The sequence below is a fragment of the Carettochelys insculpta genome, chromosome 30, assembly GCF_033958435.1.
Source record: "Carettochelys insculpta isolate YL-2023 chromosome 30, ASM3395843v1, whole genome shotgun sequence".
Classification (NCBI taxonomy): domain Eukaryota; kingdom Metazoa; phylum Chordata; order Testudines; family Carettochelyidae; genus Carettochelys; species Carettochelys insculpta.
The window spans coordinates 1,456,622-1,484,066 of NC_134166.1; the positions used below are offsets into that span (position 1 = coordinate 1,456,622).

Genomic DNA, 27,445 nt, shown 5'->3' on the forward strand with positions numbered 1-27,445 from the left:
AAAGTTCTAGGTCTCACAAATGTGGAGAAATATGAAGCCATGAGCGCTTGTGTCCTAGCAGCTAGAAAGCAACAAAATACTTAACGCTGATTATTGGGGGCCTAGCTTGTGGTAATTAAGGATAGGGGCCTGACAATATAAGAACATAAGAATGGCCATACTGGGTCAGACCAAAGGTCCATCCAGCCCAGCATCCCATCTGCCGACGGTGGCCAATGCCAGGTGCCCCAGAGAAGGAGAACAGAAGACAATGATCAAGTGATTTATCTCCTGCCATCCATCTCTTGCCCTTGTTCTGAAGGCTAGGGGCACCATACTTTATCCCTGGCTAATAGCCATTTATGGACCTAACCTGCAAAAATTTACCAAGCTCTTTTTTAAACCCTAATAGAGTCCTGGCCTTCACAGCCTCCTCGGGCAAGGAGTTCCACAGGTTGACTGTGCGCTGTGTGAAGAAAAATTTCCTTTTATTAGTTTTGAACCTACTACCCATCAATTTCATTTGGTGTCCCCTAGTTCTTGTATTATGGGAAAAGGTAAATAATTTTTCTATATTCACTTTCTCCACACCATTCATGATTTTATATACCTCTATCATATCGCCCCTCAATCGCCTCTTTTCCAAACTGAAAAGTCCCAGTCTCTCTAGCCTCTCCCCATATGGGACCCGTTCCAAGCCCCTAATCATTAGTTGCCCTTTTCTGAACCTTTTCTAATGCCAATATATCTTTTTTGAGGTGAGGAGACCACATCTGCACGCAGTACTCGAGATGTGGGCGTACCATAGTTTTATATAGGGGAAGTATGATATCTTTTGTCTTATTATCGATCCCTTTTTTAATAATTCCTAACATCCTATTTGCCTTACTAACTGCCGCTGCACACTGCGTGGATGTCTTCAGAGAACTATCCACTATAACTCCAAGTTCCCTTTCCTGATCTGTCTTAGCTAAATTTGACCCCATCATGTAGTACGTGTAATTTGGGTTATTTTTTCCAACATGCATTACCTTACACTTACCCACATTAAATTTCATTTGCCATTTTGCTGCCCAATCACTCAGTTTGCTGAGATCTTTTTGTAGTTCTTCACAATCCCTTTTGGTTTTGACTGTCCTGAACAACTTGGTGTCATCTGCAAACTATGACATTGCACCAATATAATTAAATATCCTTTGCACTTTACTCAAGTTTGTGCTATTCTCCCTTTAGCGTCTTTCCTTTTTCCCAGCTCTGAAGAGGTAGGTCTGCCCACAAAAGCTTATCACCAAATAAAGTGTTAGTTTTTAAAGTGCTACATGACTACTTTTTTTGTTTTCTTACCCTGACCCACCTTTGGCTCAGTATAAAAGAGCAGGGTCACTCTTCTCTCTGGCATAGTTGTCTGCTGATGTACGCCCCCCCCCCCCCCACCCACTTTTCTGCCAGCTGTCAGAATAACCTCAGGCTGTATGTGAAGAGCATAGGGCTGGCTCCGTGGAGGATAGGAACAGCCCCTAAAGCAGATTATTTGTGGGCTGGGGCTAAGTATGCAGCTAACTCTGGGGAGGAGCTAGTGCACAGCTAAGAACAGCAGGTTACTTGGTGACTCAAGGAATTGGCCTAGGGATGCTTAAGGATAAGGCAAAACATACATCAGCCCTGATCTAAATGATTTCTGCACCAGGCTCCCAGCTTTGCAGCAAGGGGGGCAGTTCTGCCCTTCCACTGAGCCAGCGTCCTGCCCCCCAGTCGTGCTCATCTCGGGGCCGCAGGTCAAGTCCCTCCTGCGCCGGGATCCGAACCTCGGGCTTTACGGAAGCCAAAGCCTAGTCGGGCAACGTGCGCGTGTGAGGAGAAACCCAGCCCCCGCCCACTGGCGCATGCGCAATTGTCGGGCTAACGCGCAACTGACGCCGGGGCGTTGCGGCGCGCGTGAAAGGACGCATGCGCAAAACAGCGGCGTGCCGGCAGGCGGGAGCCGAGCTGCACGGCAGCCGCCATCTTGTTCCTGCTCTGCTTCAACTGTCCAGTATGAGGCTGGGCCGGCCCCTCCCGCTTCTCCTATTCCTGCTGCTGCTGCTGGGCCCCGGCTGCCCCTTCAAGCTCAACGTGCCCAAGGTGCTGCTGCCCTTCAGCCCAGAGCGGCGCGTCCCCTTCGTGCTGGAGGCCGAGGGCGGCTGCTATTCCTGGTAGGGGCGGGGCTACGGGAGAGGGCTGGGGGCGGTGCTGGGGCGGGGCCTGTGGGGGCTGGGGGCGGTGCTGGGGCGGGGCCTGTGGACAGGAGATGCGGGGCAGGGGTTAGGGTTTGTGGCCCTATGGCTGAGGGAGGCTGGGTGAGGTGGGGGAGCATAGAGGGGCAACACGTAGGCTGTAGGGAGCTTGGCTTTGGGTGCGGACTCAGTGAGTGCGAGCCCGCAGGGGTGTGGGGGCGCGAGAACGGCTACACTGGTCACACCAAGGCTCCCTGTAGCTCAGAGCCCTCTCTCCTGATGCTGGCTGATGTCGGGTGCCCCAGAGGGAGTGAGCAGAACTGGCGATTGTTAGGTGATCTGGCGAACTGAGGCTAGACGCGCTCTCTTGGCCCATTCCGGCTAATAAGCATTGACAGAGCCCTGCTGTAGTTTTTACCTTCACAGCATTCTTTGGCAGGGAGCTCCATGGCTTGTGTGGGGTGTGAAGGAATATTTCCTTTTGTTTGTTTTAAATCTCCTCCCTATTTAATTTGGTGACCCCCTGTATTTCTAACCGTATGAGAAGGAGTAACTAACACTTCCCTATTTATTTCTCTACACTTCATGATTTTATCGAATTTAGTCATCTATTTTCTAAGCTGAAAAGTCTTAGTCTTATTAATCTCTACTCATGTGGAAGCCATTCTGTCCCCCCGATCATTTTTGTTGCCCTTTTCTTAATCTATTCTAATTTCAATTTATCTTTGTTTTTGAGATGGACCAAACACATCTGCACACGGAATTCAAGCTGGGTGTTTGGCAACTGTTAAGAGGAGTAAGGAGCTGTTCCTGTTTCCCATGAAGAGAGGAGTCCATGTCAGTGGTTCCCAACCTTTTCAGTAAAAGGACACACTTCAATGAGACAAACAATTCCATGGCACACCCACTTTTTTCAGCTGAATAGATTGCTCATAAATGTCACAATTACTTACATTTACTATGGTTACAGTCTTACTAGAGAAGTTTGCAACATAGTAGTACATACAGCAAGCTAAATAAGGCTCAGACCCATTAATGTTTGAAATCCACTGCAGAACACACCTTCTTTGACAAGTGGGAAAAAAAGGCAGACAAGTGAATGTGTGCCATGCTGAGGATGTTGAGTAATCGAGTAATGGGTGAATATGTCAGTGGTTGCTCAATTACTTGCGGGGGAGGGTGGGAGGAGGCAGCTCCAGCATGGAGAAATTGACAGAATTTCACAGCGCACTTGGACAGTTCTCATGGCATACCAGTGTGTCATGGCACACTGGCCGAAAACCTCTGGTCCAGATCTCTCTCCAGGAGGAGCCTATGAGGTGGGGAGCAGCTGAGCCTCTGTTGAACTAGAGGAGTTTTGGCCTGTTAGGAGAAGTTATGGCTAGAGGGACACTATTCTTTGAGAGGAGCATATGGGCCTTTGGAGGCGTAGAGGGGTCACAGTTCTGGAGAAGTCAGGACCCATGGAGAAAGGTCAATGAGAAGTCCTGTGGCACCTTACAGACTGACAGATGTTTTGAAATAAAAGCTTTCGTGGGCAAAGACCCACTTTGTCAGATGCATGGAGAAAGGGTTGTCGTCTTAGTTTATTTTATCTGAGTCCTGTGAGAGGCCAGATAATGTGGTACAAGGTTGGTTCTGTTGGCTTCTTACCCTGCTGAGCCCATGTCATTTATGTATATCCTTTTGAGTTTCAAAAGGATCATTGGCCCAGTGGGATTTACCCCATGAAACTCTTGCCACAATATATTGGTAAGACCTAACCTTGTGTGGGATTCAGAAGGAGGTTAGATGTTTACATGGATAACAAGAATATCTCAAATTGGATAATAAATAAAAAACCCAGTTAGAGTTTGGAAATGATGTAACCCTTATTTCTTAGGGCTTAAGCCACCCCTAGTTATTGTCAGTTAGGAAGAAACAGTTCCTATGAGTGGGCATTCCATGATTGCCTGTTACAGAGTTTCTCACATCCTCTGAAGAATTTGGTACCACTCTGTGTTGTGGGACAGGGTACAATTGCTAAATGAGTCGCTAGTGTGATACAGCATGGCAGTTCCTATGTATCCTCTGTAATCGCATGTAGCTGTCCCTTACCAAGGGTTGCAGTTCCCTGAGACATCTCCTTATTCTGAGTTGCAGATCCACCTGATATGGAATCCATCTGTAATAAGCAGGGAAAATGGTTTCCTCCCTTATTTTGCCTAGATAATAAAAATAGGAATAAAAGCATCCACATCTCTCTGTTTTCCAGGTATTCCACACGTCATGATGCAGTCACCATTGAGCCTATTTATGAGAATGGTACTATTTGTTCACAGAAAGCCTTGTTGTCTTCTCAGTCTACACAAGCCACAAAGCTAAGCAGTGTTGTTATAGCTGAGGAGCTTGGTAGGTAGATAAAAAGCAACATAAGGAAGAACTAAGGTGCTTAGTAGGGACTTCCAGGGCTGAGATAGAATAGGTTCATTTAAATCATCCATGCTTTCCCAAAGGGAGACGTACACAGGATTGTCACAATAGTTCTAGTGCTTTGTCCCATTTTAATAATTCAGGATGTGGAACTGTGGTGTATTTCGTTGTTCATTTCAAAATCACAGATCTGAGTGATGTATGTGGAGAATGACAGTACTGTACAGTGGGCACACCAAAGTCTGCATATGACTCAAGGAAGGATAAGATCAAAAGGTATAATGGTGTATCTTCCATGAACAACCTTGTCCCAGAATGGGCTTTGCAGAGGCTTTGTTGAGGAACTTGTGCTTTCTGACAAAGGCACCTCCTCTTCCTTTCCCTCATTTAAGAATCACCACTTTGTTTTTTGTTTTGTTATTGTTTACATTAGTGCTACCTTCTCCAGATTTGGAAAATCAAAATAGACTTATGGGATGTTGACTTAAGGCACACTCATTTATTCTCACATTTTAGTGACAGGCCACTTACTGCGTTGTGACATCATTGTCGATATGATAAACAGTATTGAAGTTATCTCCCGGACCCGAGAAATCTATGTGGAAGATTCTCCACTTGAGTTAACTGTGAGAGCGCTGGATATTGAAGGTACTGTATGCAGGGCAAACTGCTGGGGCAACTTCCAGGATTAAACTCTGCCTCCTGAAAAATCATGACATCATTTAATCTGAGGTTTTTTTTTATATTTTGTAGCAGATTTTGTTCCTAAACTTCTGGGCATTTTACCGTTTATATTTCATGTGTTACCTAATTTTCAGATGGAGAAAAATGCCCGTTTCTAATTAGCTTCCTCCCAAAATGTTTTAATATGAGCAACATGAGAAAGTATTGCACTTCTGTTTATTGTTCATCTGAAGCACTGAGCAAAAACTGTGTCCCTTTAGTTTGAGTGAAGCAACTTGTGTGACTCTTCAAGGTTCTCATTAGCCCTGTTAATGAACCTACTATAAAAATCTAGCTAACAGGGAACCAAAATTATTGTTTTCTTTACTACTATTCTCAACCACAGAGCTGATTAATAATTGTTTAAAAGTGTTATATGTACATTCCAGCTAATTTCCAGATTGCAAATACACTAACGTTCTTCTTTTTATCCTAGTTTTTTGTCTTTATAGGTTTGTATGTCTGTGTTTAGGGAGGATTTGGATATGGTCAGAAATATTGTGGATTGTAATAGGCATGGACAAGTGCACGAGATCTGTCATCGGACATACTCCACACTTGAAACATGGGCCTGTGACCTGTTTGTTCACAGTTCTGTAAAAGAGCCTGAGGAACAAGACAACAGTAGACAGTAGAAGATACACATTTAGCTGTGTATGCCTCAAATACATAAAAGATATGTATTCTCCAGCACATACTTCTGACTCTGTCTGTCTGGTTTCTGTCTTCAGGAAACACTTTCAGTAGTTTGTCAGGAATGAGATTTGAGTGGAACATTGCTAAGGACGATGAGGTGGAAGGCTTAGAACTGTCTAGCAAAATTAGGTAACAATATTCAGAATGATAAATATGTTGTATTTCTATAGCACCTTTGGTCCCAGCATCTCCTAGTTGTGTGGGAGGTACTATTATCCACATTTTACTTACGGGATTGCGGAAAAAAGAATTGATTTTTCTGAAGGTAACAGTGGGTCAGTGGTAGACCTAGGTGAAGAACCCAGGAGTTCTGATGTCCAAGTTCATGGACTGACTCTTTGTTTACACAGAAGTCCTGCTACTGGTAAAGTCAGATGCAGCAGAAGCAGTACTTGTGGTCTGCACATCTGTAATAAGTAGACAGGTGGAGGGTTCTGTAGTGGAATAACTTCAGATACTTGTCTGTACATTACCTTATTCTGTTCTATTGCCATGTACACCCTGGGGAGGTTGAGAGGGGCTGTTGTCTCCCTGATTTGGTGATTAATGGATATGCACATATGAACATAGAAGTTACAGGGGTTTTGTCCCTTTATTCTTGCTAACATAGGTCTTTGTTACACATGATCCCATAAGGCTTATTCTTTGGTTACAAAAATGTTTTTGTGCACACTGAAAATATAAACTGAAATGATTGTGGAGATCCTTTTCTGCCTGTAAAAGCCTAGTTTGGTCTTTTTAGGATTTTAAAATATTCTGAAGCAGAGTATTCCCCACCAGACTACATTGTCGAGATGGAAACAACAGGAAAACAAGGGGATAGGATTCTGGTATCAGGTGTCAAAACTGGTGCAGCTGTCATAAAGGTCCGAATTCAGGAACCAGCTTATAAGGTGAATTCTTACTGTAGCTTTGACAAAGTACCTCACCAAAGGCTCTTGTGTAAATTAGGTTGTCGTGGGATAAGAGGGAACATCCTTTCACAGATTGAGAACTGGTTAAAAGGAAACAAAGGGGAAGAATAAATGGCAAATTTTCTGAATGGAGAAAGCTGACACTTGGGGAACACCACTTGTCAGTCCTAGGACTGATCCTATTCAACTTATTCATAAATGATCTTGAGAAAGGGGTAAGTAGTGAGGTGGTAAAGTTTGTGGATGATTCTAAACTGTCCAAAATAGCCAAGATGAAAGCAGTGTGTGAAGAACTTCAAAAAGATCTCACCAAACTCACTTATTGGGCAACAAAATGGCAAATGAAATTTAATGTGGGTAAATGTAAAGTAATGCACACTGGGGAAAAAATAACTTCAACTGTGCATACAATGTGATGGCGGCTAATTTAGCTACAACTAATCAGGAAAGAGATTTTAGGGTTATCATGCATAGTTCTCTGAAAAGATACATGCAGTGTGCAGTGGCAGTCAAAAAAGCAAATAGGATGTTAGGAATTATTAAAAAAGGGATAGAAAATAAAGCAAACAATATTTTACTGCCCCTTTATAAAAGTGTGGTACACCCACATCTTGAATACTGCGTACAGATGTGGTCTCCTCACCTCAAGAAAGCATTGGTATTGGAAAAGGTTCAAAAAAGGGCAACTAAAATGATTAGGGGTTTGGAACGGTTTCCATATGAGGAAAGGTTAAAGAGACTGAGACTTCTCAGTTTAGAAAAGAGGAGACTGAGGGGTGATGTGATAGAGGTATATAAAATCATGATCAGTGTGGTGAGGGTGAATAAAGAAAAGTTATTTACTTGTTTCCATAATATAAGAACTAGAGGATACCGAATGAAATTAATGGGTAGCAGGTTTAAAATTAGTAAAAGAAAGTTCTTTTTCACATAGCACACAGTCAACCTGTGGAACTCCTTGCCAGAGGAGGCTGTGAAGGCTAGGACTATGAGAGCTCAAAGAAGAGAGAGAAATTCATTGAGGTTAGGTCTATAAAAAGCTATTAGGCAGGGGTAGGAATGGTGTCCCTGGCCTGTGTTTGTCAGAGGCTGGAGATGGATGGCAGGAGACAAGTTGCATGATCATTGTCTTCAGTCTACCCCCCTGGGGCACCTGGCACTGGCTACTGTTGGCAGACAGGCTACTAGGCTGGATGGACCTTTGGTCTGACCCAGTAATAGCCATTCTTCTGTTCTTAGCTTTCCAAACTTTAAAACAAAACTTGTGCCTTGTTAATATTATATGTTCTTTACCGTCAATAACATGATTTGTCTTTCCGAAGTTACAGGCAATGATAGTATAGTACTGATAGATAAATGTGTAAAATATAATATACTTATGTATAGCAAGATAGGAAAACCACTCAGTTAAAAATCACATTTCTGTTTGAACTTGCCGGTAACAGCAGCAAATAGAAAACACCTAAGACTACTGTAATTTTTTTTTCAGCTTGCTGCTGCATTTGTCAGCATTTGTTGTATAGTCAGTTTCACTCTTGTTTTCCAAAATGATTAATTACAAGTTGAACCTCTCTAGTCTGACACCCTTGGGACCTGACTGGTGCCAATGAACTTGCTGAACCATGGGAGGTCAATATTGTCTAGCAACATTACCAACGCTTCCACTGCTTACTGGGCTCTTAGAAGACATTTTGAGGTAAATTACAGCTAAATAACACCACAGAACACTGAGGGTGCATCTGCACTAGCAAGTACATTTGAAATCCAGATTGGAAGACTGAGTTCTTCCGAAAGAACCCACGGAACGTCTACACTGACACGGCGCTCTGTTGGAATTAATTTTGAAAGAACTCCCCCGTTCTTTCAAAGTTGGTCCTCCATTCCTAGTATGGGAAAAGCACCCTCCTTCGAAAGATTATTTCAAAAGAGAGCAAGTGTAAGATGCTCTGTGGCCCATTCTTTCGAAAGAGCAGGTCTTCTGTGACCACAGTCAGCTGGCAGGCATGGCACCGCTCGCAGCACAAGCGGAGCTCTGTGGCTCCAGCGTGCGGCAACACATAAGGACATAGGCTCCCAGAATCCCTCAGGCAGGAAGCTGAGAGTGTGTAGGCAGCAGGGAGCCCATGCTGCTGCCCACCCATCTAGCAAGGGTGATGCTCCAGCCCACCTCTCGCCATCCTTGGCACCATGGCCGGTGCCCCGGACTCCCACCCACCCCAGAGGCCACCCAGGGACAAGGGGGAGTCCTACCAGGAGGGGAGCCAGCCCCTCAAGCGCTGGGCCCCCTCCTGGACTGAAGCCGAGCTGCTGGACATCCTTGCCGTCTGGGCAGATGAGGAGGTCCTGCACCAGACGGGGGTCCAGCTCAGGAACATGGTGGTGTTTGAGTGCCTCGCTAAGGGCCTCACCAGCTGGGGTCATCCCACCCAGACCCTGGACCAGTTGAGGTCCAAAGTGAAGGAGCTCTGGCAGGGCTACTGCTGGGCTCAGGACATGGCTGAGTCGTCAGGGCAGCGCCCACCAGGTGCCCCCACTTTAAAGAACTTGGAGGTGGGATCCCTGGCCGTGTTCCTCAACACAGCAGACCCCCCACCCCGATGGAGTTGGAGAGGATGGGGACTGAAGGGGAAGACCACCCCAGACCACCGACCACCCGCAGGCACCCGGCATGGATCCCGGACACCAGCAATGATGAGGGCTCGAGCGAGGGGGCCCTCATCATTGATGTCCCCTCGGGCCCCTCCAGCCTGACCCCCTCAGATTGCACCTCACCCAAGTTCCTGGAGGGATCTACAGGTAGGTACCGTGCACACGGGTGGCCATGGGGCCAGGTGAGGGGGCATGCAGTCCTGTGTGGGGTGGCTGCAGCCCACCCAAAGAGACATAAGCCCCAGGACACAGGCAGGCCAAACGGCCCGCCGCACCACCCCCCAGAGGGCTGACGTGGCACCCAGCACCTTGTGGGCTGGACAGCACCATGGGCCACCAGGCCACAGAGGGATGGCGGGTGGCAGAGGGGAGCTAGTGCTCCCACAACCCAGAGGGGTACCCCTGGACACGGTCCCTGCAGGGGCCCCCGGGATGGGGTGGGAGGGACAGGAGAGTTCAAGGGGTCCCTCACTGGGACTAATGGGCTCTGAGGAGAGAACAAGAGGCAATGGACTTAAGCTGCAGCAAGGGAAGTTTAGATTGGACATTAGGAAAAAGTTCCTAACTGTCAGGGTGGTCAAGTACTGGAATAAGTTGCCAAGGGAGGTTGTGGAATCTCCCTCGCTGGAGATATTTAAGAACAGATTAGATAGATGTTTATCAGGGATGGTGTAGATAGTGGTCGGTCCTGCCGTCGGGGCAGGGGACTGGACTCGATGGCCTCTCGAGGCCCCTTCCGGTCCTAGTGTTCTATGATTCTATGATTATGATTCTAATGGCCCATTCCTCTTCCCTTATGTCTTCACAGTACCAGAAGCCGGACCAGCCCTGTAATGGGGGCAGGGAGCCCCACCATAGAGGGCGAGGGGGAGCAGCCCAGGCCTTGGTGTGGAACAGCATGGGCTGTCGCCCGTCCCTCCGCCAGCGTCAGCACACCAGGGAAGAGGCAGGGGATACAGCCCCTACGGCTGCCCTCAGGGAGCTGAGGGCATCGTGCAGCAGTGGCTTGTCATGGAGTGGCAGGCATGGGACCGGGTGGTGTCCAGCCTGGATGCCCTCACCCAGGCTGTGGTCAGCCATCTGGCCCCTGCAGCTGCTCCATCGTGGGTCACTCCCACACACATGCCCCACATCGCCTGTGCATCCCCTCCCCTCCCGCCCAGCGGTTCCCCTCCTGCCCCAATCCCCCATCCCCTTGCCTCCCCCACAAAAGCACACCCCCCTGCCCCCGAGGAGGCCAAGCTTGAGGCCTGCTCCCTCCCCACCTCCCCCCGGCCAGCCTCATCCACCTGGCCCACATCCTGTTGGTCGGGGCTGGCCAGCTGGAGGCTGAGCCCCCAGCCCCCCTTTCCCCCTGTGCTGAGCCTGGCACAGGTGCAGGGACCATTCCCAAGCCCTTCCCCTACCTCCCTATGCCACCGGCCTGGCCCCCGAATACGGGGAGGAAGGGGCGGGCAATGGGGCTCCTGGCCAGCAAGCCCTGTGGAGGGGTGAGGCCCCCAACTCTCGCTTCCCATTCACCGTCCCCACACACATGTAAATAGTTCTCCCCGTTCACCCAGCCCCCCATACCTGTAAATAGTTCCCCTGGAAAAAGAGGGGCACAATTATTTAAGTAAATAGTTTATTTTTATGGTTTACCCTGTGTCACCCGTGCATGTGTGCTGGTGGGTGTGCATGTGTGTTCAGGGTGTGGGTGGGGGGGGTTACTGTGGCCCCTGCTCAAAGGCCTGCTGCAGGGCCTCATTTACATGCACCCCCTCCTGCTGGGCCTGGTGGCATGGGGCAGCAGGGGGCTGTTCATACCCATACCCCGCCTCGGCGGCCCACGCCTGCATATAGGGCTCGTATTTCGCCTCCACCAGGTTATGGAGGGTGCAGCAGGCTCTGACCACTGCCAGGATGTTGGGGAAGTGCACCTCCAGCCTGGCGTGGAGGCATCTAAAACGCCCCTTGAGGTGGCCAACTGCGTACTCAACAGTGTTCTGGGCGCAGTTCAGCTGCTCATTTAAAAAGGTCTTGGGTCGGCTGGGTGTGCTTTGTGTATGACCGCATCAGCCAGGCCTGCAGGGGGTAGGCTGCATCCACCACGATGCAGGGTGGCATCATAGTGTCCCCGATGGGGAGCTTCCACTGGGGGATGAAGGTCCGCTCGGCCATATGACGTCCCAGCCCTGAGTTCCGGAAGACCCTCACGTCGTGTTTGCAGCCGGACCAGCCCATGTAGATGTCCTGGAACCGGCCACTGGCGTAGACCAGGGCCTGCAGGACCACCACGTGGTAGCCCTTGCAATTCATGTAGGCCCTACAGCTGTGCTCCGGGGCCCGGATGGCAATGTGGGTACCATCCAGTGCCCCAAAGTAGTTGGGGAAGCTCAGCTCCTGGAATCCCCGGATGGCATCATCCAGGTCCCTGACGCAAACCAGCTGCCTCAGGAGCATGCTGTTGATCCCCCGGACAACTGGCAGGGCATAGGGGGGTGAGCTCGTGAGCAGCGGGTGGGGTGCTGCTTTCCCACCCATGCCTGTCCTCATCCCCACCCCTGTCCCTGGGGTGCCCACCCATCTCCCAATGGTGCCCCCTCACCAGGCTGCCCCTCCCTCGTGCAGTCTAAGTGTGAGCTGGGCACAGTTTACCTCGATGAGGACGGCCCTGACAGTGGCTTTGCCCACCTCGAACTGGTGTCCGATGGATTGGTAACTGTCTGGGGTGGCCGTCTTCCATAGGGGGATGGCCACCCTTTTGTGCAGGGGGAGTGCTGGCCTCAGGTGTGTGTCCTAGTGCTGGAGGACTGGGGAAAGCCAGTGATAAAGCTCCAGGAATGTCCCTTTGGTCATCCTGAAGTTCTGTAGCCACTGGTTGCCCTAGTCCTCCAGCACCAGCTGATCCCACCAGTCACTGCTCGTGGGGAAGCTCCACAGGTGGCGGATTACCTGGGGGACAGCTGGGGACGTTGTGCCCTGAGGATTGAATCCAGGAGGGTGTCCGTTGTGAGCCACCTGAAGCTGCTGCAGCATGGTGGCCAGGACCTCGTCCAGTGCACTGGCCACGGCTGCGATTGGGCTGGGGGGGTGCTGCTCTGGGTCCATGAGAGCCTGGGATGCCTCCTCTGATATCTCTTTCTCTCTCACTCTCACGCTTCCTGTCTCTTGTGCTCTCTCTCTGCCTGGGGAGAAGATGGCTGGCCCTCGGTGTGTGCAGGGTGAGGCATGGGGGGAGCCCTTTAAGGGGACGGCAGGCAGCAGCCCCAGAAGGGCTTGTCCACCATGCAACCCTGCCCGTGGCGTTTCCTGCCCCTGCTCTTTTGAAAGAGTGCCCTGGAATGTGTGGACGCTCTCTTTTGAAATTATGCTTGAGGCCTTTCAAAAGAACGGACTGAACCTTTGGTCCCCGCTGGTGTGTGTGGACGTTCCATTTCGAAAGACCATTTTTCAATGTTGTCTTTTGAAAGATGTTCTTTTGAAATGGATCTGTAGTGTGACACAGCTTGAGAGCCAGGCATGGTGGCTGTAAGCAAACTTTATGGGACCATGGGAAACTTGGCCACACCCATGAGTGGATATACATCTGACTAAACTCATGCTGGATTACAGATGTTGCTGGACCAAAAAAGTGCCAGATTAGAGTTTGGCTTGTAGTAATTTTTCCTGGTTGGTTGTGGGGGGGTCTTTCAGACAGCATCAGAAGAAAGAAACACATCGACAAACAGGAATGTGTGCGTGTAAAACCACAAAAATTAGCAAGGGAACTTGGGGAGATGTTTTATCTGAAACTACTTTTAACATTTGTTTGAATTAATTAGCATTCAAGGTGACCATTCCTTTAAAAGAGTGTGGGCACATTTTACTTTATCTAGTGGGCAGAAGGCTCAAATGATGATACTTCTCCCCAGGAGGAACAACTTTTATGTTAGAATAATATTTTTAATAGAGTTTGAATTTTGAAGACTGCTGTTGGTAGCATTTTGCTAAAAGTGTCAGTGTGATATAGATAGGATGGAATCTCTGATCAATATCAAACTCTAAAACTAGTTTCCCGCTTGCTTTTGACACTGCGTTCAGAATCATGGCAAATCTTTTGCCCTTTATAACCAAGCATTCTGTTTAAATACTTTTTAAAGTTCTGTTTTTGGCTGTTCAAACCTATATTGAAGCTCTGGCGGAGATATCCTCTCACACACACTTCTGTTCAATGTTTGTTTAGTGCTTGTAAACACCTGGTTTTTATCTGTCCTCCATTAGAAAGTAGCTGCTGCACTGGTGCGCCTGTTGGTTCTGGAGAACATATTCCTAATACCGTCCTATGACATTTACCTTCTGGTTGGAGCCTACATTAAGTACAAAGTTGCTAAAATTATACAGGGAAAAATCACAGGTAAATTCTTTTTTAATACCGCCAAGCTTCCCAAAATTGTCAGAATTTTTCTAAATGAAATTTCAAAAGTTAAGGTTTCATGCACAGGTGCTATTCCATTTTCCTGCTCTGACGTTTCTGAGTCCTGGGGAAGGTTGGGGTAAACAACTTGGCAAACCAATGGAACAGACATTTTCCTTGCATGCCTGATGTCCCTTGTGAGGGGGTCTGTGTTCTGCAGACAAACTCAAGTCATAATAGCAATGGATAACTCCATATAGAGGCCAATGACTATCGAGTGGAACAGTGTCTCAATCTGTGGCAACAGAAAATTTAAACTTCACGTAATGGCTGCACTCAGTGTTACCCAACCAGGGAATGACTGCCAAAGCATGTACATAGTTATTTGACAGTCCTCATGGCTAACATATCTCTCCCCTGTGTGTTTGTAGGGGAGTGTTGGCTCCTTGGTTATCAGGAGCCCAAGTCTCCGCCTTTGAGAAGAGAGAATCTTGTGTAAGACAGACGCAGACTATTGTGAAATAATGATTTTAAAAAGTAACTTATTTCCTGCAGAAGTGGAGTTGCCTCTTGAACATTATGAGCTTGAACTGCGTGACCCCATTGTTGCATTTGGTGGGTCTGATCTCATTCCAGTGGCCAAACTGGATGTGGACACAGTTACTGTGACAGCAGTTCAGTTGGGACAGATTAGTCTGGTCTTCATTCATAAAAGTATCCTTTAAAAAAAGTTGTAACCATGTCAGCCTTCATTACTATCACCTTTCTCTTTCCTAAGTGTGTCAGACCTGAATGAAAAAAAACCATGCTTCAGGAAAGTGTGACTTGAAAAGCAGATGTGGTGAGGCCCCATCTTGGAGAACGCTAACTTCTTAGGGTAATGGTCCATCAGGAATTCCTTCATAAGTCCCTATCCCACCTTCAGGCAGGGGATGATAACATACTCATTTATCCACTTCAAGGTCAATAGTGTTGGGTTTTTGTGGCCAGTAAGCAAGTACCCATCGCTCATTTCCTAGCTCATCTCCATCACCTGTGATGCTTCTGGAATGAGAATGAGGCTCTTTGCCAAGTTCACAGTCCAGTTGTCATTGAAGTCAATAGAAAAACACCTATTGACTTCTGTGGAAATTGGCTCAGGCCCCAGGTTCCCACACGTATGAGCTTAAGGAGTCCAGGGATATGTGGTTTATTTTACGGGCTTCTGTTGCTCCCATAAATGACTGATTTCCTTCTTTATATGCAAACTAAGATATTCACATGCGAGCTGCATCTGGACTTCCAAACTGCACAATCTATGTTGTAGAGCCTGGATTTCTAGGTAATTAATCAGAAAATAAAAATTGATGTAAAAAAGAAAATCTTGCTTCATGTTATTGACCAATAAAATGTCCGACTTTTCAAAAAGTGGCATGATTGTATGAGAGCATTGCTCATTTTAGACAGGTCTATCTCAAGCACACACAAACCCGCTGTTCTTGTTTGTAAAATGCTGTATAACTTTACAGCTCTGGATATGTCTTGTTTTAATAATAATAAATTCTTCATATAGTTTACAGAAAACTTAGATATCTGCTAAAGAAAATAACTCCATGGTATTTCAAGCTTCTTGTAAATTTTTGCTTAACTTTTTTTATTGTATACTTCATTTAGTGACATTTTCAAAGAATTAGGTCTTAGAGAGTTAAAAGCTGGTGTTGTGGTCAAATTCCCACATTTGCCATGTTTTATCATGACTGAATTAATTGACAGGCAAAGTGGGGTGTGCTGATATATGCGCACATGCACATATAATTTGTATGACTACTTTGTATAAAGCACTTTTAATTTTTTGAATGAGATGCTTTCTGTAAATGAGCAGATCATTCTCCTTATCGCTTACCTTCACTTTGCAACAACAATAGGTCATGATAGTAGAATGAGACTGTCTTACTGAAAGACCAGATTTTGCTTGTTTTCTTCCAGATACAAGAGTTTGAAAATTCAATCATGCATAATCACAACCCAGAAATCTAGCTAGGTGCCTGCTCTGTAATTTAGAGGAGCTCATTATCTTTAGAGAATAATGGCAGAGTGGACACCAGAGCTGGAAATAGTGGGTCTTGGTTGTCTTATGAACCTATACAGTCAAGCTATCTTATTAAATGTAACTACACCGTTTACTGAACTCTTTTCCATAGGGGAGTTTTCTGGTGCTTAAGAATTTGTTGAGAAGAGGGACTGAGTAGTTTAAGGGATGGGTTTTGTCTTATTTAAGGTCATATTCTCTTTCCACGTAAATGCATAGTGATCATAAGTTACTAACTACCACCTGATTGTCTCCATTCACTTTGCAGCGAGCAGCTGCCTCTGTCACAAAACTCACCACCACTGTTGGTGCTGCTTTAAATTGCCCCTTAGCTAACCTAGGAAAAAATTTACTGTGCACTTGCCTCTTAAGTGGTCCGAGCAGCAGTAAGGATCATTGCAGAGAAATTTGCATTTACCATTGCCTGTGTTCCAACATTTAGTGGACAAAAAGGGGCTGTCTTCCAAGCTGTTAATCCATCACCTTTCACCAACCTTAAATTAACTAAACTGAAACCTAAGTGGGTTTTTTAGAAACAGTTTTCTTTCTTTTAAGAGGCCGCATTCTTTTACATTTTATTTCAGGTTTCACTGTTCAGCCAGGAAACAGGTGGGTTCTGGAAGTGAAGCGGGCATACACTGTTACTGTTGAAGTGTATGATAAAGCCAGCACTAAAGTCTATTTATCTGATGTGAGTATGTATAAAGTTAAAGACATGAGCATCTCCCAAAGTGAAGGGCTTGTTGTGCCCTGTACCTTACAGATCCATAACTGTAATAACTGAGGGATTAAGGCCATTTAAAAGTTTTATTGGAAATAGCTTATTCTTCACATGTTTAGGGTTGAGAACCATTCAGGTCTCTGGAATTCAGCATAATGTGATGTCTCTGAAGAGAGGATAACGTTTTCAAATGTAAACTGCCCCTTCATTTAGCTGTTGTAGTGTTCTAATAAATGTAATTTTACTTATAGCTCTACATTTAGGGCATCTTCAGCAGATGGGGAGAGTCTGTTAGGAGAAAGGTAGTCTCGTTATTTAGGGGAAGGATTGTTTGGTGGTGGACACTACCTTGGGAGTCGGGACAGCTGGGTTTGTTTCCTTGCTCCGCCACACACTTCCTGTCTAACTTCAAATAAGTCACTTAGCCTCTCTGTGCCATAGTTCCCCCTCTGTCAAACATGGTGGTAACACTGACCTCACAGGGGTGTTGTAAGGATAAGTTTGTTAACATTTGTGAAGTGCGTTGGGGTCTGCTAGGTCAAGTTGGTTATAGTGTGTTGTCAGCCAGTGGCTTATAGTGACCTTATTCTGGTCTCACAACTTTCCTTGACCCTTTGTTTCAATGTAATTAAAATGACAGTGACAATGTTTCCTTAACCCCTGTAGCTTTGTAGAGATGGTTGTCCTAACAGGCTGTTCCCTATAGAAAAAATGGCTTCAGTCCAATACAGAAGCCAAAGTAGGATGACTGGGACCTTCCTTTACCCAGTTGTATCCAGAATGCATTCCCTGCTTATAGTTGTTTGTTTCATAACCATGTTGACTTCTGACTTCCAGAGGCACTAGCATGTGTGTACAGTCATGGCCTTATACAGATTAGAGAATTTTTCATCTTGCAATTCTTCTAGTGGAAAGTGGCTCCAGTTTCTCAGAGAAGCAGTTCCTTCATTGATTTCTGGGTTTTGTTGTTTTGCAGAACCTCAGGATAACTCACCAGTTTCCTAAGGAATATTTTGAAGAGTTCTTCTCTTCTGTTAATGGTTCTTACCATATAGTTCAAGCCCTGAAGGAGGGCATCACAATAATAAAAGCTGCGCTAGTATCAATTCTTCTACAGGTAAGAGGTGAAGGTTGTACCCTTTCCATTCCAGAATTTGCTGTTGCCTAATGAGTTTATCTGGTGCCCGTTAAACTGAGCGTTTATTTGGAGTGGACCATGTAATAGTGTGTTCATAAACATATAAGCTGAACTCGTGCACGTTTCAAGTTATGGCAATGTTGCCAATTCCATATTTACTTTGAGTTATGGCAGGTAGTCCTATAAAACCATCTTCTTCTGGGGCTCCAGAATAGCCAGCTTTCTCTGAAGGACAGTGTGATTTCCTCAGAGGCCTGAAGTTCTAAGGACTACAGCAGTGAGAAATGCATGACTAATTCAACTAGGTAAAGCTGAAGATAAATAGACTTCCCTCAGCTGCTTGTGTGACTTTTGCTGCACCCTTTCCTACACTATTCTGAATTTTTCTAGGGTCTACAAACAAAAACAAGGGGGTGAAATGAAAAGAAAGAAAATGTACATTGAATATCAGGAAAACCTTTAGATTAAAGAGGTTTTTTTTTTTAGTCTATCGACTTGTCTGCAGAGGGAATTATAGAACAATAGGGCTGGAAGAGACCTAAAAAAGACATCAAGTCCAGCCCCCTGCCCTAGGCAGGACCAAACCCATCAGATCAGCCCAGCCAGGGCTTTGTCAAGGTGAGACTTAAACACCTCCAGGGATGGAGAATGTACTACTTCCCTGGGTAGACCATTCCAATGCTTCACCACCCTCCTAGTGAAAAAGTTTTTCCTAATGTTCAACCTGGACCTTTCCAACTGCAACTTGAGACGATTGTTCCGTATTCTGCCATCCATGACCACTGTGAACAGCCTCTCTCCAGCCTCTTTGTAACCTCTCTTCAGTAAGCTGAAGGCTGTTATCAAGTCCCCCCTCTGTCTTCTCTTCTGCAGACTAAACAGTCCCAATTCCCTCAACCTTTCTTCATAGGTCATATGCTCCAGCCCCCTAATCATTTTAGTCGCCTTCTCCTGGACCCTCTCCAGTGTATCCGTATCCTTCCTATAATTGGGGGCCTAGAACTGGACACAGTACTCCAGATGCGGCCTCACCAAAGCCGAATAAAGAGGAATAATCGCTTCTCTGGATCTACTGGCAACTATCCTCTTGATGCAACCTAATATGCCATTGGCCTTCTTGGCTACAACGGCACACTGACTCATGTCCAGCTTCTCATCCACTACAACTCCCAGGTCCTTTTCTGCAGAACTACTACCGAGCCAGTCGGACCCCAGCCTGTAACAATGCTTGGGATTCTTCCAGCCCAAGTGCAGGACTCTGTACTTGTCCTTATTGAACCTCATCAGATTTCTTGCAGCCCAGTCCTCCAATTTGTCTAAGTCACTCTGGATCCTATCCCTACCCTCCAGCATATCTACCTCTCCCCCTGGCTTAGTGTCATCCGCAAACTTGCTGAGGGTGCAATCCAACCCCTCATCCAGGTCATTGATAAATATGTTGAACAGAACAGGACCCAGAACCGAATCGTGGGACACTCCACTAGAAACCGACCGACATCCTGACATCAAGCTGTACAAGATTCATTGCTCAAGGCATTTTAAAATTGAACTGTACCCAGCCCTTGGGAACGTAGCACAGGACTGCTTCCTGTGCTGGTGGTCATAGGATGGACAAGGTGTGGATGCTATTAGTATTTTTCTGTTGGTAATTTCCAGGGTGCAGTTCAAACTGACTAAAGAAGTGAACTAACCTTCCCCTATAAAGAACCTTGCTTGAAATTGGTACATAGGAATAAGAAGCAAGAAGATGACCTATTAAACATTAGTTTTAGGGAGCCTGTAATTTTAATGTATCTAACGTTCTCTGTAAAAATCTAGGCTTTAATAACTATGTTGTATATGGGAAATTTTGCAGATGTGTGCTTAATGTCCACAGTTTAAGGCCACACGTGGCCCTTGTTTTGGAGAATATCTCTGACTGAACTGGGTACTGAAGATAGTATGTGTCTCTTAGAGTAATCATCTTGGCTGAAATGAATTCCTGAGTTAGTGCATTAAGCTGGCTGGTTGTTTCTCTCCATTTGTAGTGTTCTTTTCAAAAGGTTTTTAAACAAGGGAGCAGACTTAGTGTAATTAAATAGCTGTGATTTCTCTACCCTTCTTCTAAATTCAATGTAAAGTGTGGCTTGGTGTTATTTCTTCTCTTGATTCTCTGCTGGCCCTGGCAGCAAGTGTGCTCACCTGTCCATAGACCAGCGATTTGCAACCTTTTCACTTTGGGGGCCCCCATCAAAGCCAATTCTAGTCAGTATGTATATTTCATTAAATGAAAGAGGAAACCACAGCACAGGTTTTCAGACAGCAATTAATAACATTATTGGAAGGTATTTAATTTAAAAATAATAATTGATTGTAACTCAGCAATTTATTTAAAATTTATTTTCTGTGATATTTTGTATTTATCTTGTTTTGGGAACCACTTCCATGGACCACACAAACAGAATCATTAAGGGCTGCTTGTTACAGTCTTCTTTAATTTCTGCTTTTATAACTGTGGCAGCAGTTTCCCTTTAAGGAACTCTAGATGTTGTTCCTTCTCTCTCTGGTTGGTGACATACTGTAAATTTCTCAGTCATGTGGGCTTTGACTTATCTCCTAGAGGAGAGTTTTACAGGGGAGGCACAGTAGTTGGGAACAGCTGGAGTTGTTACAACTGTCTTTGAGTAGTATCGGAGAGGTAGCTGTGTTAGTCTATATCTTTGAGAACAACACGAAATCCCGTGGCACCTTATAGACTAACAGATATAGCTGTCTTTGAGGAATTTCATTTAAGTGTATAAAAAAAAATCAGTTGATTTAAAGCAGAGACAGGTGTTCTTCCCCCCCACCCACTTTGTTTTCCAAGTAATCAGTAAAAATAGGAAACATTGTTTCTTCACAAAGTGTCAAGTCTGCAAGGTCCCTTCCAGTTCTAGTGTTCTGTGATTCTGTGAATAGCTGGAAGGGAGGAGCATGGCTGTTACCCTCTCGTATTGGTAGTTAAGCTCTGCTGACCACTTGGTGAGCAGCGCCTCTTTGCTTGACAGATTTGTTTTGTTTTGTGCCTGTAGGCTGGCTCTGAGGATTATTTACCTGTCCAGATCAGCCATGAACAGGAGGTGAAGATTTACCTTCCCATCAAGCTGACACCCTCCTTCCTCGCATTTCCACACCATCCCCTGGGAATCTTGTATCGGTACAAAGTTCAGGTGACGTATATATGGCGTGGTACACCAGGAAGACCTCATTGATATGAGAGCCTCTTCTAGAATAAAACCTTATTATTTCTAGCTAAATAGAAGCCCTGGGAGTATCCTTGGTACTGAGTGAGAGGGTCTATCAGCCTGTCTGTCTTTGCTAGCCAGATCTGCATCCATTAAAATAAAGGAGAAAATGCTCATCGAATTTACTGGGGACAGAACTGGCCCCATGCTGGCGACATCACAGGCACCTCTGTAGTGCAGGGTAACATGGGTCGCAATGAGGTTTGCTAAGGGTCACCATCAGCTCAGAGCTGCATGTGGCTCTTAAAGGAACCATTTGCAGCTCTTTAATGCTGCCACATCCAGCAGCTCTCTCTATCAACACAGAAGGAATTACGCATGACAAAGCCAAGTTCTCCACCTTTGATATTCGTAGCCATCCCAGGCAAGCCACTTAATAGACTCTTTCTGTAAGTAATTTTTGCCACCCTCCACCCTCCTACCCTTTAGTCCCCCTTTCTGTTCTATGTAGCTGATCTGTCAGTTTTAAATTTTTTGGTTTATATCTCCTGCACAGCACCTGAGTGTGACCATCCCAGCTCCGCCAGCTTGAGTGTGACTTCCCCAGCCCTGAATGTCACACCCAGCCCCTGGGTGTGACTCTCCCCCAGCTCCTCCAGCCTCTGAGTGTGGGGTTTAAGCTGGGGGAGCGGTTTGGGGATGAGGGTCTTTCCCCGACCACAACTCAGATAAACTATAATAATAAATATAATGATAATTAACTATAATAAAGGTAGTGTTATTATTCTATTAATAATGTATTTTACCTTTTTCTATGAAATAACTATTGTGAATATTTAAGCATGAGGGGGTGCAATTTTATATTCTTGTGTCAGGCGCAAAATTAACTCCTTATGGCACTGCTTCCCCTTGTTTTTGAATTACCTTGGGTCATCAAGTCTTCTTGAATTGTCATTTTGGATCCTTGTCTGGAAAAGGTTGGCAACCACTGATCTAGTGCTTTATCCCTTCTTGCCAGCGTTCCTCTTCCTCATCAGGTTTGTGTGTGCTTCCCCCTCCCTCACAGAGGTCACGTTTTACCTTTGTCTTAATTCTTAAATTGTTCTTTCGGATTCCTGTTTCTCTGGCTTCATCTTCCTCTGTCATCTCTTCTTGTTCCCATTTTTACTAATCATACCCATATTTCCAGCGTGGCTTACCGTTAGTCTAGCTACAAAGCCCTCAAGCCAGCTGGATGTTTGTATTATTCTAAATTGTATTGTCTAAGCGGCATAGGCAGTGAGTGAACCTAGGGCTGAGGGAGGCAAGACCCCAGCTCCAACCCTGCCACCTGTGGTCCTTAAGAGCCCCCTCCATGAGTATGGATGGCCAATGGCCTGCCCCAACCCTCAGCACAGGTAACCTTTAGTCCCACTTCCAAGCACAGGCAGTCCACAGCCCAACCCCCCAGATCATGGGTGGCCCATGGTCCCAGCCTGTCCAGCACCCCACCCCTGAGCACAGAGAAAGTGGGTGTTCCCAGCCTCAACCTTCCCTGGCCCCCTAGGGCATGGGCAACTTGTGGGCCCAGCTTTCCTCAGCCCCCACATTCCCAGAGAACGGGGAGGATGGCTGGGCATGCCCCATACCCAAACCTCCTAAGCCCCAGGATCATGTAGAAAGTAGGCTGCCCCACCCCATCCCTCTGCCCCAGATGGCAGGTGGCATGTGGTGTTTGATCCTCCTTGCCCTTGGAGTGTGGTTGGTGCCTTGCCCCAGTCTTGGCTGGGCTGAAGCCCAAATAGCTGGGAAAGAGACACTGAATGGCAGGGTTACTGGGGGCAGAGTGTAGGCAGGGCCAGCCAGGTAGTTTGGGAAGGCATTGCCTTACCCTGTCTCTTATACCGTCGCTCATGCTAAGCAGATAGAAAAAGAGCCAACACAATCTTCTTTAACTGTTCCATTCCTGGCTCTGCGGCTGACTTGCCTTTATGGGGGGGAAAAACCTTCCTTGTCTCATTTGTATCAGTGTGGTTTAAACTTTCTTGGCTGTTCCTCTCCATAGGGAGATTGTGAGACTTAATGAATGCAAGTGAGGTGCTTTGAGAGCTTCAGCTGATGTGAACTGAAGAAATGCTGTTCTTACTTAATTTTTTACCCTGTTAGCCTGTTGGGCCACAGCCAGATCAGCTCAAGCATGCACTTTGCCAAAGAATTAGCCCTAATCTTGATCCCTGCACACAAGCTCCCCACACTCCAGCACTTTCATTGATGGTGATCTGCACTGTTTCCCTTTTCTGTCCTGTACTGTTTCATAGGTAGAAGGAGGCAGTGGCAATTTCACGTGGACCTCTTCCAATCAGACTATAGTCACAGTCACCATAAAAGGAGTAGTGACTGCAGGGATGGTCAGAGGACAGAGCACAGTACAGGCTAGGGACGTGCAGAACCCCTTCCATTATGGAGAAATACAGGCAAGTCCATTCCTGACAAATCATGCATTAGTGGCAGAGGGTCTCTTATCCAGGTTTAGAAATCTGACTTGTATCTGAAGAGCAGTGTTGATGGTAGCTACTTGCTTAGAAATGTTGGATTTGATTTTCCTGTGACTTACGCTGCAGCTCAACACTTCAGAAGCGTTACTCTTCATGCCACTGGAGGGAGGGAGTGTGTAGAATCACACCCCAGCTTTGCTGCTGGTTGTTTAAGCACAGGCTTCTTATTAACATATTAACACTTTGCTGAGCACAACCATATTGAGATTTATCTGAGTCAAGGTGCTTGGTGTTGTATAGTAACCAAAATCAGCTTTTAACTCAAGCTCTTAAACCTGTGTAGTGGAATTCTGCCTATACAATTAAGGCTGAAAGTGGAATTCAGCTAAGAGACAGCTTCAAGTTTTGGTGTATTTTGACTGCCTATTCTGAGAGATCCTGGGTATCCTTCTTGAACCTGCAGCATTTTGCCATGACACAATTCTAGCCATGAGTAAGCTAATCCTTCCTGCTTCACTGTTTGAGACTCTTTGTCAGCACAGGTATATGTACTGAGGCTGACAAAGATGGAGATGTTGCCGTTCCATGCAGATATTGAGATTGGCCAAGTTTTGGAAGTTCCACTCATGATGTACCACACCAATAGGGAGACAAGGGAGACCATTGCTTTTACTGACTGCTCCCTCTTAGCCCTGGATATAAGCATGGATAAACAGGGAGTCTTCATCCTTGCTGAAGAAGGTAAGATAGATGAGCTACAAACTAGATCACTTTTTAAAACACCTCCATTTATAACTTATTTCCCCATTTTCTGGTGTGAGCGTTTTATCAGCTGGGCACAAGGTCTAGACAGAGGGATAGTCATTGTGTCCTCATGCCTGATAATGTATAATCAGACTTATCCAACAACTAATAGGGGCAGGACAAGTGGAGAGAGGGTGACAATCAGGGAAACATTCAGAGAAAAATTGAATAGTCATGTGTTCCATTACAGGGATTCTGTAATCCCATGTCTAGATAGTAGCCTGGCTCACTGGAGACATAGAAAGTGCTGAAAATTCTTTCAAATTTACAGGTAGTCAGAAACCTGGCTTGACATTCTGCTCCAGCATCCAGTTAGTGGCAAAGTCCTTGGGACACACTTTAGTAATGGTGAGCACGACTGTGTTCCAGGAGTATTTTGAAACCAGCGCCACATTTGCTGTTTATGAGCCTCTCAAGGTGAGGAGGTGCTCCCTGCTCTCTGCTTCGTTCCCTCCTATTTGGTCTCTGCTTTCTTCACATCTTTGCTTCTGGGCAAACCCACGGGTGGTGGTGAGGCAGTACGAGTGCTCACTTCTCTTCTGTTGTGGGTTCCTGCCCACTTCCATGTTGTCATAGATTTGTGATCAGAAACAGAGGGGCTTTTACTCCTACCCATTGAGGGATTTGTGAGATTTTTATTAACTAACATCTGGCAAGTCTGTTGGAGCAGGGAGTTTTTAAAGCTAATATCCTGAAATGTTCCTGTACTCTCCTTTGGGAGGAGGAGCTTCCTCTGATACTACTTTTTCCTTGATGTTATACCTGCCCACAGTTGAAAGCAAGTTCGTCCTTCAAGACTCAGAGAAGTGAACAAACTCCTTTCATGGAAAAAAAACACTAAATGCATCTGCGCAGGTTCTCTGCAGTAATTTCTCATCTCCCGTTTAGCTGAGCTTTCTGCTACTGCATTTGGGTGTCTTGAATTTTTGGCACAGATGATTATTCTCGGTGCTAGTCATCTTACTGATAGCTTAGTATAGCCCAACCCAATTCTAATAGCAAATGATCTTTCTATGGTACTTGTGGTTCTAATTCTCATTTAAACTTAGGCCTCTTGACACCATGGTAGCAGCGTTAAGGGTCCTTGAAGTGGACAACTCCACTTAAAGGACCCTTGCATTGACAAGTGCTGTAAAGACTCCTGAGTGTAAATGAGAATCACCGTTTGGTTGTATCCTCGACTTTATCTCTTTAATGTCCTTGATGAGCAAGTACATTAAAATAGCTAACTCTTCTTTGTAATCAGGCCCTAGACCCAGTTGAGGTAGCACTGGTGACCTGGCAGTCAGCAAAGCAGATGATCTTCGAAGGAGGGCCGGGGCCATGGGTTTTGGAACCTTCTCGCTTCTTCTTGGAATTGACTGTGGAGCATGAAGAAAAAGTTGATGTTACACAGGTCCGACTGCCAACTAAAAGGAAACAGAACCAGTATATTTACCAGATTTTGTGCCTGGAGCTGGGGGAACAGGTAGGAAAAACAGCTACAATTTCTGCCATGTAATAACCAACTGACGACAGATGAGCTAATGTCTCACACGTAAAGCAATACAATGAAAAAACATGTTCCATTTTTCCTGACAGGAGAACTCAAGGCTTGCAGTAGCACAAGTGAAATGGTTCCTCAGTTAGCTCTTGTGTACCGAGCAATCACTTCAGAAATTTCTACTCTCCACTATGGTGTGGAATTGCTGCATCTGATACTTAGATGATAGTACCATCTTCTTCAGTGATGGTACCTCTCTGGGCCTCTAGAAATCCTCCCGTAGAGTGTGTGTTTGTTTTTGAGACTCAGTGGTATGTGTTTATTTAAGAAGATTAGACCTGTATCACGACCCCTGACCCCAGCGTGTGGTCCTGCTCTTGTTTTCTTTAATACCATTTTGGGATGCTGTTCAACATGAAATCATGGGTCTAGCTGAAATTGGAAAGCCTGGTGTTTAACCATTTCTTTTGCATGTCCTTGAAGGTGCTTACACTCCGAGTAGGTAATCAGCCAGGAGTCCTGAACCCTAGTCCTGCTGTGGAAACTGTGCAGGTGACTTTAGTTTGTGCTCATCCAGCCAGTATGTCTGTGACTCCTGTATACAAGATAGCTGCAGGTGCCCAGCCTTGCCCATTGCCTCAGCACAACAAACAGCTGGTATGACTTTATATGTTTTAAAAACACCAAATAACACTCCTTTCCTATACTCATTTGTAGGGTGATTGGGAATCTGTTGTGTGTGGTATGTTTGATGTCCAAGTGAAGCGTGTGTAGCATTAAATGATTGAATATTTTTACCAGAAAATACATTATCTGAAAATGGAATCAGCTCTGTCAAGTGAAATTGCTTTGATGCTCAGTTCCTCTGCCCATCAAACTAGCTAAGACGACAATGTGTAATTTAGCAGTAATGCACTCTCTGCATAAGAAACTTCCAAGAGTAATCACAGCATCCTGGGCTCTTTAGTTTCCTTAGGCTGCACCTCTCTCATTCAGATGAAGGTGGCTATGGGCTGCACTGTATAAGGTAGTTTTCCTCCAGAATCAGGCTCTGAGTTACTAATGAAATTGTGTTCTGTCATTTTCGTGTAGATCCCTGTGTCCAGTTTGAGGAATACAGTTTTGGAGCTGGCTGTATTTGATCAGCACCGGCGGAAGTTTGACAACTTTAGCTCCCTGGTGCTGGAGTGGAAATCAGCCAGTGAAACTCTCGCGCACTTCACTTACTCCAAGTCCATGCAGATGGTAGCAAAGAAGGATGGGAGTGGACAGACCAGATTGCATGGTACCCGTTCAGTTTTATACACTGAACTCCAAAGAAGCCAGTCAGAGTTTGCAACTGCTTACCCCCGCACTGAATTTACATCAAACTTTTCTCCCCTTCCTCCTAATGTGATCTCTCTGTGCATTGCTATGATATGTGGGCTTCACTCTCTCTAATGATTTGAACTTATGATATGATTTCTGAAATACAGGCATTTATGAAAGTGTGTAGCCAGATTCGTAGCATCATCCCTTAAAGGAGAAGCACATCATCTAACTGTAGCTTGAGTATTCCTGGTCATGGTGAATGTTATGAGGCACTTTCTAAGG

At 45.8% G+C, this 27,445-nt stretch overlaps 1 protein-coding gene across 4 annotated transcripts in view; it reads left to right on the forward strand.

Moving 5' to 3' along the window:
• Positions 1–1,959: 1,959 nt before the first annotated feature.
• NUP210L (nucleoporin 210 like) overlaps positions 1,960–27,445 on the forward strand; it is a 59,128-nt gene continuing 33,642 nt past the window's right edge. Inside the window, exons 1-17 of one of the 4 annotated variants that reach the window (XM_074980503.1) lie at positions 1,960–2,171; positions 4,447–4,583; positions 5,121–5,252; positions 6,059–6,152; positions 6,766–6,916; positions 13,829–13,961; positions 14,517–14,675; positions 15,214–15,282; positions 16,614–16,720; positions 17,727–17,867; positions 20,939–21,076; positions 23,389–23,544; positions 24,108–24,306; positions 24,641–24,786; positions 25,616–25,837; positions 26,336–26,509; positions 26,945–27,137. In XM_074980503.1, coding sequence (XP_074836604.1) covers positions 2,014–2,171; positions 4,447–4,583; positions 5,121–5,252; positions 6,059–6,152; positions 6,766–6,916; positions 13,829–13,961; positions 14,517–14,675; positions 15,214–15,282; positions 16,614–16,720; positions 17,727–17,867; positions 20,939–21,076; positions 23,389–23,544; positions 24,108–24,306; positions 24,641–24,786; positions 25,616–25,837; positions 26,336–26,509; positions 26,945–27,137 — 2,509 coding nt within the window. In that variant the 5' untranslated portion in view covers positions 1,960–2,013. Of the gene's footprint in view, positions 2,172–2,928; positions 5,253–6,058; positions 6,153–6,765; positions 6,917–13,828; positions 13,962–14,516; positions 14,676–15,213; positions 15,283–16,613; positions 16,721–17,726; positions 17,868–20,938; positions 21,077–23,388; positions 23,545–24,107; positions 24,307–24,640; positions 24,787–25,615; positions 25,838–26,335; positions 26,510–26,944; positions 27,138–27,445 lie in introns of those variants that run through there. The other 3 variants (XM_074980504.1, XM_074980505.1, XM_074980506.1) reach the window with 3 other exon arrangements.